The 10,382-nt window shown below is 33.6% G+C and overlaps 1 protein-coding gene across 1 annotated transcript; it reads left to right on the top strand.

The window, feature by feature from the left end:
- Positions 1 to 7,546: 7,546 nt before the first annotated feature.
- Positions 7,547 to 8,473, top strand: LOC127689405 (olfactory receptor 7E24-like). Its single transcript, XM_052189045.1, has one exon. It carries the CDS (start codon positions 7,553 to 7,555, stop codon positions 8,471 to 8,473), a length of 921 nt encoding a protein of 306 aa, XP_052045005.1. The 5' UTR covers positions 7,547 to 7,552.
- The last annotated feature ends 1,909 nt before the right edge of the window (positions 8,474 to 10,382 follow it).

Genomic DNA, 10,382 nt, shown 5'->3' with positions numbered 1-10,382 from the left:
TATGGGACAAAATGAAAGCAATGCTAAGAGGAAAATTCATAGCTTTGAGTGCCTGCAAAAAGAAATTCGAGAGAGCATACACTAGAAGATTAATGGAACAACTGAAAGCCCTGGAACAAAAAAAAGCTAATTTACCCAGGGGGAGAAGGAGACAGGAAATCATCAAACTCAAGGTTGAAAACAATCAAGTAGATATAAAGAGAACCATACAAAAAATCAACAAAACCAGGAGCTGGTTCTTTGAGAAAATCAACAAGATAAATAAACCCTTAACCAGACTAACCAAAGGGCACAAATACAGTATCCAGATTAACAAAATTAGAAATGAAAAGTGAGATATAACAACAGAAACTGAGAAAATTCAAAAAATCATCAGATCCTACTACAAAAGCCTATACTCAACACAACTGGAGAATCTGGAAGAAATTGACAGTTTCCTAGACAGATATCAAACACCAAAATTAAATCAGGATCAAATTGATAATCTAAACAGTCCCATAACCCCTAAAGAAATAAAATGGGTCATAGAAAGTCTCTCAACCAAGAAAAGCACAGGACCAGATGGATTCAGTGCAGAATTCTATCAGACCTTCAAAAAAGACCTAACACCAATACTCCTCAAACAATTCCGCAAAATAGAAACAGAAGGAAGTTTACCCAACTTGTTCTAATGAAGCAACAATTATGCTGATACCAAAACCACACAAAGATACAACAAAGAAAGAGAACTCAGGCCAATTTCCCTTATGAATATCAATGCAAAAATAGTAAATAAAATTCATGCCAACCAAATCCAAGAACACATCAAAATGATCATCAACCATGATCAAGTAGGCTTCATCCCAGGGATGCAGAGATGGTTCAATATAAGGAATTCCATCAATGCAATCCACTACATAAACATACTCAAAGGAAAAAAACCACATGATCATTTCATTAGATGCTGAAAAGGCATTTGACAAAATTCAGCATCCTTTCATGCTAAATGTCTTGGAAAGAACAGCAATTCTAGGCCCATACCTAAACATAGTCAAAGCAATATACAGCAAACCAATAGCCAAAATCAAACTAAATAGAGAGAAACTTGAAGCAATCCTACTAAAATCAGGGACTAGACAGGGTGCCCTCTTTCTCCATATCCTTTCAATATAGTACTTGTAGTTCTAGCTAGAGCAATTAGACAACATAAGGAGGTCAAAGGGATACAAATTGGAAATGAAGAAGTCAAATCATCACAATTTGCAGATAATATGATAATATACTTAAGTGATCCAAAAAACTCCACCAGATAACTCCTACAGCTGATGAACAACTTCAGCAGAGTGGCTGGTTATAAAATCAACTCAAGCAAATCAGTTGCCTTCCTCCAATCAAAGGATAAGCAGGCTGAGAAAGAAGTTAGGGAAATGACACCCTTCACAACAGCCACACACAATATAAAGAATCCTGGTGTAACTCTAACCAAACAACTAAAATATCTGTATGAGAAGAACTTCAGGATTCTGAAGAAGGAAATGGAAGAAGACCTCAGAAAATGGAAAAATCTTCCTTGCTTTTGGATTGGCAAGATTAATATAGTTAAAATGGCCATTTGCCAAAAGGAATATACAGATTCAATGCAATATCCATCAAAATCGCAAATCAGTTCTTCACAGAGTTAGAAAAAGCAATTCTCAAATTTATCTGAAATAGCAAAAAAACCAGGATAGCTAAAACTATTCTCCACAGTAAAAGAACATCTGGAGGAATCAGTATTCTAGACCTTAAGCAATACTACAGAGCAATAGTGTTAAAAACTGCATGGTATTGGCAAGGTGTCAGGCAAGTTGACCAATGGAATTGAATTGAAGACCCAGAAATGAATCCACATACACCTATGGTCACTTCATCTTCGACAAAGGAGCAGAAAAGATCCAGTGGAAAAAAGATAGCCTTTTCAACAAATGGTACTGCTTCAACTGGAGGTCAGCATGCAGAAGAATGCCAATTCATCCATTCTTAATCTCCTTGTACTAAGCTGAACTCCATGTGGATCAAGGACCTCCACATAAAACCAGACACACTAAAACTAAAAGAAAAGAAACTGGGAAAAACCCTTGAGGATATGGGCACAGAGGAAAAGTTCCTGAACAGAACACCAATAGCTTATGTTCTATGATCAAGAATTGACAAATGGGACCTCATAAAATTACAAAGTTTCTGTAAGGCAAAGGACACTGTCAAAAGGACAAAATGGCAATGAAAAAAATTGGGAAAAGATCTTCACCTACTCTACATCTGATAGAGAGCTAATATCCAATATATACAAAGAACTCAAGAAGTTAGACCCCAGGGAACCAAATAACCCTATTAAAAAATTGGGTACACTACATCAGATAGAGGGCTAATATCCAATACATACAAAGAACTCAAGAAGTTAGACCCAAGAAAACCAAATAACCCTATTAATAATGGGGTACAGAGTTAAACAAAGAATTTTCACCTGAAGAACTTCAGGTGGCTGAGAAGCATCTTAAAAAATGCTCAACTTCATTAGTCATTAAGAAAATACAAATCAAATCAACCCTGAGATTTCACCTTACACCAGTAAGAATGGCTAAGATTAAAAATTCAGGAGACAGCAGGTGTTGGCGAGGATGTGGAAAAGATGAACACTCGTCCACTGCTGGTGGGGTTGCAAATTGGTACAACTACTCTGGAAATCAGTCTGGCAGTTCCTCAGAAAACTGGGCACGTCACTTCCGAAAGATCCTGCTATACCACTCCTGGGCATATACCCAGAGGATTCCCCAGAACCTAATAAGAATACATGCTCCACTATGTTCATATCAGCCTTATTTATGATAGCCAGAAGCTGGAAAGATCCCAGGTATCCCTCAACAGAAGGATGGATGCAAAAAATGTGGTATATATACACAATGGAGTACTATTCAGCCATTAGAAACAATGAATTCATGAAATTCTTAGGCAAATGAATGGAGCTGGAGAACATCATACTAAGTCAGGTAACCCAGTCTCAAAAGATCAATCACGGTATGCACTCACTAATAAGTGGATATTAACCTCAAAACTGGAATACCCAAAACATAATACACACATCAAATGAGGTATAAGAAGAATGGAGGAGTGGCCCCTTGTTCTAGAAAGACATTGTAGCAGTATAGGGCAAGATCACAACAGGGAAGTGGGAAAGGGTGGATGGGAATAAAGGGGGAAGGAAGGAGGCTTATGGGACTTTCGAAAAGTGGGGGGCCAGAAAAGGGGAAATCATTTGAAATGTAAATAAAAAAATATATCGAATAAAAAAAAACAAAAAAAAAAACAAAAAACAAACCCAAAAATATTGGGTACAGATCTACACAAAGAATTTTCACCTGAAGAAATTTGGATGGGCGAGAAGCACCTTAGAAAATGCTCAGCATCATTAGTCATTACGGAAATGCAAATCAAAACAACCCTGAGATTTCACCTCACACCAGTCAGAATGGCTAAGGTTAAAAACTCAGGATACAGCAGGTGTTGTTGAGGATGTGGAGAAAGAGGAACACTCCTCCACTGGTGGTGGGATTGCAAGATGGTACAACCACCATGGATATCAGTCTGGTGGTTCCTCAGAAAACTTGTCATGACACTTCCGGAGGACCCTGCTATACCTCTCCTGGGCATAGAACCAGAGTATTCCCTGGCATGCAATAAGGACACATGCTCCACTATGTTCATAATAGCCTTATTTATAATAGCCAGAAGCTGGAAAGAACTTTCCTGATTTCCCTCAATGGAGGAATGGATACAGGAAATGTGGTATATTTACACAATGGAATGCTACTCAGCAATTAAAAACAATGAATTCATGAAATTTTTAGGCAAATGGTTGGAACTGGAAAATATCATCCTAAGTGAGGTAACCCAATCACAAAAAAATACACATGGAATTCAATCACTGATAAGTGGATGTTAATTAGCCCAGAAGCTCTGAATACCCAAGACACAATTAGCATATCAAATGACTCCCAGGAAGTAGTAAGGAGAGGGCCCTGGTCCAGGAAAGGCTTGATCCAGCATTTTAGAAGAGTACCAGGACAGAAAAAGGAGGGAGGTGATTGGAGAATGGGTGGAGAGAAGAAGGCTTATGGGACATGTGGGGAAGGGGGAATCTCAAAAGGGGAAAGCATTTGGAATGTAAACAAAGAATTTAGAAAATAAAAAAAATAATAATTAAAAAAAATTGAAACATCACATGCCAGGTTAAGTAACACACCAATATTAAATTGAAAGGGAGCAAGAAGCAGTATAGGAAATGGATTGAAGTGAGGAAAGAGGGGGGGAGAAATATTGAATTTATGTTTTTTAATTTCAAATATGTAAGTAACACATATAACGTAAAATAAAGCTACTGTGTTATGTTAAAAAAAAGAATTCCCATGAAGTGGTCCAATTCAGTGCTTTTACTGTGCCCTGCTTACATATATAAATTAATGTTGTCTACTTATGGCATTTGCTGGATCCCAAAGTGTGTTACCTGTAAACAGCTATTCCCTTATTTTCCTGAGTTCATCAAGTCATTTCTTTTAGAGAATCGCATATATTTTAGAAAAGGACCAACAGGCTTTCCAATGTGTGTTTTACAAACTCACAAGAGAGAAAAAATTATAGTTGTCAAAATTAAACTTCAATACAATGTATTAATATTCTCTTAATATCTGAAACATTAATCAGCAGCAGCATTAACAAAATGAGTTTATTTATTATTTTAAAAAGTAGGACAACAAATGGGGGCAATACAAAAAAAATTAAAAACTGTTCAAACAGGACATTTACACAGGACAGTGTAGATGCTGCTAACATTTTATTTTTCCCACTGGGTAATATGGAATATGGCATGGTTATCTGAATGTTTTCCAATAAAATGATATGTGAAGTGTTAAAAACACAGAATAAGTCACTGGAATACCTACATTTTTTTTCCTCCCATACTTCAGACTCCAGATATAGTATTTGAGCCAAGTACTAGAATGTCATGCAAGATCATAAAAAACCAAACACATCTTCATAATATAAAATTCAAAACTCTAATACACAACTATAGAATGTATCCAAGCAAACTTCTCTCAGATATCAACTGAAAAAATAGAATTTTTATCAGATACTTTATATGAAAAACTTGATTCTCTACAAATTACATTAATCATTCAATAAAATTGCACCTATCAAATCTGATATTGTTTAATTGAAAGTGTGTGATTCAGTTTCCTATTATCTGTACAATGTAAAGATCAGAATAGCATAATGAAGTTTCTTCCTGAGATAGGAAGTGTTATATCTTTCCTAGTATATTTACTTTTGCCCTTTTACTTCTACAATTCTCTTAATAGCTCCTTAGAGATTTGAAAATCTTGAAGGGAAATTAATAGCCCTGTGGATTGAACTTCAAAATCTCATAAATATTCACATTGTGATCCAGCTCTATATTTTACCAGTTCTGATAAAGAATACTTTTTATATGTTTCATTTTCTTCTGAATTTTATCAGCTGCATGCAAAGAGTCATGACTGACTGTTTCTATCAGTCTGAACATACAACCTGAGCTATCATCACATACCCAGCAAAAGTGCAAAAATATATGGCTCTGGCCATTCTTGTGGGGAAATAATTTACAGAAAAGTAAGTGCTAATTTATAGAGGACATTAAAAAGAAAGCAGTTTTTCATTGTTGGTACAAGAAATATAAAGAGTTGTGGTGTGGGGTAATCAGTGGTAAAAACTAGTCAATAAGCCAGTTTCATCTCAAAGAGATATAAAGTTCATTTTATTAGCTTAAATTTATTAATTTTATTTATTAGTTAATATGAGAATTCTTATATAATGTTTAGTTTTCTACTTTTGTAGATTCTAACTCCTGATAGAATCCTTCCAAACAGAACATGAAATTGTTGTCTCTTCAAACTATCTGTTAGTGATTAAAAAAAATTGAACCTAGTTATCAAAAGAAACACGAGGATGATCATGGAAAATATGAAGAACAAGTAAATGGGGCATTGTGGCACACATGTGATTACAGTATTTATCCAAAATGATATAGGAAGATATTCAGTTTCAGATAAGTCTGGAATCCTGGAAGGCATACATAGCCAGAAATGTGGGAAAATAAAAGACTAAAATTAATGATTAGAGAAAATTTCACTCAGGGCATCCAAATATTAAATAATTTATTTTCATTGAGCTAGTACATTAATATATGTCCAATTATTTCCCTATAAATCATATATGCATTATCATTATGTTAATGATATTAGAAATATATACTTAATTTTTCATTTTTCATATTTTAAGTTTTAATTTAATTACATTTCTTCATTATTTCATGAGGTTTCAACCCTCATGTAAATAAAGCCTTCTTCATGCTTCTTCAAATTAAAGACCTGTTTTTTCACTAATTGTTTTTACATGCGTGTGTATATATACACAGGCAGACAGAGACAGAGAGACAGAGATAGTGGTGTATGTGTATATATGTATATATACATATATATATGTGTGTGTGTGTGTGTGTCTGTTTATGTATGTATATGTATATATAATACTAAATATTACCTGTTCAGTAAATGTAATGTTACTTTGTTACTTGTATGTATGTTTTTAGGGTGAACTATTTTCTGTAATTTTTAACATACCATGCAATACAACAGGATTGATAACAGAATAAATAGAGATTGTCAGATTCCATCCCACGTATGTCTAAAAGTAGTTTCTTTTACCAATCCAATGCCTCTTCTGTGTAATCCCAGGCAAAACGTATATCCATTATGCTTTTCTATCTATCTCAATGGTATAACAGATCATAGAGTCATAGGTACATTTGTCCTTTCAGCTACAGTAAGAGTGGCCTTAACATGCTGTAGAAGAATTTAGCAAAGTTTATGTAGGTCTCAGTTTTATAGTCTATGAATTCAAATCATGTAGCTCTTGCTTTGATGGTGCTATCTTGTTGAATTGCAGAAATGAAAACAAATTGGAGTGAAAGACATAATTGAATCAAAGAGTAATCCATAGAGGCTGGACTCTCTTGATATCTACTAAGGATATATCTTCATTGGAAAACTTCCAAGAAGACTCATTTTTCCCTTCCTTTTCTTTCCTTTTCCTCTCTTTCTTTTACTTTAATTTCTCCATTCATCCTTATTTAAATTCTCCTTTTTCCTTTCGTTTTTCTCTTTACCCCTCTTTTCTCTACCATCTTTTCTGTTGGGATAGTATTTATGTTCTTACTTGTCCTGAATAAAGGCAGTACTTCAGATCTATATCCAAATAATTTTACCACTTAAATGATTAAAGTAACTGACAAACAGAAGACAAAGCTCCTAACCCATGAACTGTTCTTTCTGAATAAATTCATTTTTATGTAAAGCTTAATAGTTCTCATGTATAAATGATACTTATTAATTGCTAGATTACAAAAATACCGTGTAGCCTGTTACCATAATAGTGCTTAATTCAACACAATAGTCTTTTGTAGTGGTGGTGGTCATTGTCATTTTCAAGGTGTCCTAGCCCAATGGAACCGTATAATTTAACAGTTACACTGGAATTCATTTTTCTTGGTCTCTCAGAGGACCCAGAACTACAACCCATTTTATTTGCACTATTCCTGCTCATATACCTCCTCACTGTGCTTGGAAATATGCTCATCGTCTTGGCCATCAGCTCTGATTCCAAACTCCACAGCCCTATGTACTTTTTTCTCTTTAATCTTTCACTGTCCGACATGGGCTTCAGCAGCACCACCATCCCCAAAATGCTGATAAACTTGCAGACCTCTAACAAATCCATAACTTATGCAGCCTGCCTAACTCAGGTGTTTTTCTTTATCCTTTTTGGGTGTATGGACAGCCTACTACTGACTGTGATGGCCTATGACCGATGGGTAGCCATTTGTCGCCCTCTACATTACCAAGTCATTCTAAACCCTCGCATGTGTAGATGTTTGGTCACTGTTTCATTTTGTATCAGTCTCATAGATTCACAGATACACTTCTTGATGGTTTCACAACTAAAATTTTGCACTAACATGGAAATTCCTCATTTCTTCTGTGATGTTCCAGAGCTTGTAAAACTTGCCTGTTCTGATATTTCTATCAATAATTTATTCAGGTTTCTCTTAAGCATCATTTTTGCTTTTCTCCCTGTCTCAGGAATCTTTTATTCATACTATAAAATTATTTCATCCATTGTTAGAGTTTCATCATTGTTGGGGAAATATAAAGCATTCTCTACCTGTGGATCTCACCTCTCAGTTGTTTGCTTATTTTATGGAACGGGTCTTGGTGCATACCTTAGTTCATCTATTACTAGTTCAACCAGAAAAAGTATGCTTGCTTCAGTAATGTATACCATGATAGTTCCCATGATGAACCCCTTCATCTATAGCCTGAGAAACAGGGAAATAAAGAAATCCCTCCAAAAATTTATCAGTTGAGTAATATATCTTACCTACCAGCATGATCTCTTCACTTATAATTTATTATACTTATAAATTGTAGGTCACATAACTGAGAGTGATGTTATGTAAATATGTAGCAACTTAAATTTTTTGAATATAAAATTGTGAAAAATCCATGCACATATGGAGTGAATCTAGATGTCCCTTGCAGTGCTTGTCCAAGCTACATGATATAGCCTCACTTTGGCCTGCTTTCTGAACACATAACACTGAAATTTTTCACTGCATATATTTTTATATAATGTAAGGCCAAGAAATCAAGTCAGAAATACTTTGGATTGAACTGGATTTTATTCTATTGTATTGTCATGATATTATCATATGTACAAATGCAAACATGGTGGTTTAATTACAGATAGTAACAATTTTTAGTATTTTCCTAACACAGTTCATTAACATGAATATGAAATCATTGATTACTGTGCAAGAATGTTCAATTTTAAAAATTGATGTTATTTTCTTTATCAGTTTTGTTGTGTAGTTATTTGTAGTATATAATTTCTTAGAAAGGGAGACTCATTCACTTTTGAATATGTGGCCACTAATATAGTTCCATCCTGTAGAATTTATCCCAAACTCAAGAATATATATATATATATATAATGGTACTCAATAGCTAACAGAACTGAGGCATGAAGTTGAGTGAAGAACATATAATGAAGGATATATGAAGAATTTTTAGAGGTAAAATGAAAATGAGAGATTTATATGTTTATATTTCTTTGTATATATGTATGAACTCAGGTGTTAAAAAATTAAAGAACCAAAATTTTAATGTAATATTAAGGCAGAATGTGCAACAATTTATGAAATGGCATTAATTGTTTTCCTGTCATATTTTACTATGTATTTATATAACTTATACACCCCTACAGTAATGACGATTAATTTAAATTGTTGACCAAATTTAAAAATATCAAAGAAGTTACACATTCATATACATAGTAAAAATCTTTTAAAAACTTTATCTAAATAAATTAGGAAATTAGCTTTTATCTTTAATAAATGTTAAATTTTTATGCATGTTAAGGATTTATTGTTTTGTTATTGAACTGGTTTACATTATACTTGATATTGGATTGCATAATGATATTTTCATCCAAGACTGCCAGATACACAACTCTCCTTTAACTTTACTATTATTTCCCATTTTCCTAACATCTTCGCAGTACTTTTTTTTGACCTCCTATAGTACAATTTTGATTTTTACAGATAAAATGGCATTCTGCATTCTATATATTACACATTTTTATCTATTCATCTGTTGTTGCTTATTTAGATTTGTTTCATGTTTTAGGTATTAAGAACAGTCCTCAAAAGCAATTTGTGCAAAGATCTTCATGATGTTTTAGCTTGGATTCTTCTGAATAAATATCCAGGAATGATATAGTTCAGATATCTGATACATTTATTTGTTTGATAGTTTACTATACTAATTTTACACTGGCTAGAACAGTATACACTTCCACTAGGAGTATGTAGTTCAAATATAAACAAATATTTAAAGAAAGGCTTACCAACAGATTTGATCAGCTTCAAGTAAAAGTGTCTAACTTGAAAGTCAGGATAGAATAGGTCCCTGAGTAACAGGAAATGTCAAATAAAATATTTAATGAAATAAAATAAAATGAAATGAAATGAAGAATAAAGTATACCACAAGTCAGTAATACTGTAAGATTATCAAACATTTGAATAATAGTTATATAGGAAGAATAGAGTCATATCAAGATAATAGTAAGAACCTTCAACAAGTCTTAGAGTAATATAAAATGCATATCTTTACTTAATATAAGGAAAGACATGCATTTTGAGAGCTAAGATGCATGTACAATATCAAATAATAAAGAGCAGAAAAATATGACAACATAGTACATAAAAGTATGA

This window comes from Apodemus sylvaticus, chromosome 7, assembly GCF_947179515.1.
Source record: "Apodemus sylvaticus chromosome 7, mApoSyl1.1, whole genome shotgun sequence".
Taxonomy (NCBI): domain Eukaryota; kingdom Metazoa; phylum Chordata; class Mammalia; order Rodentia; family Muridae; genus Apodemus; species Apodemus sylvaticus.
The sequence above is the reverse complement of the archived record's forward strand: the minus strand, read 5'-3'. Positions and strand labels throughout refer to the sequence as shown.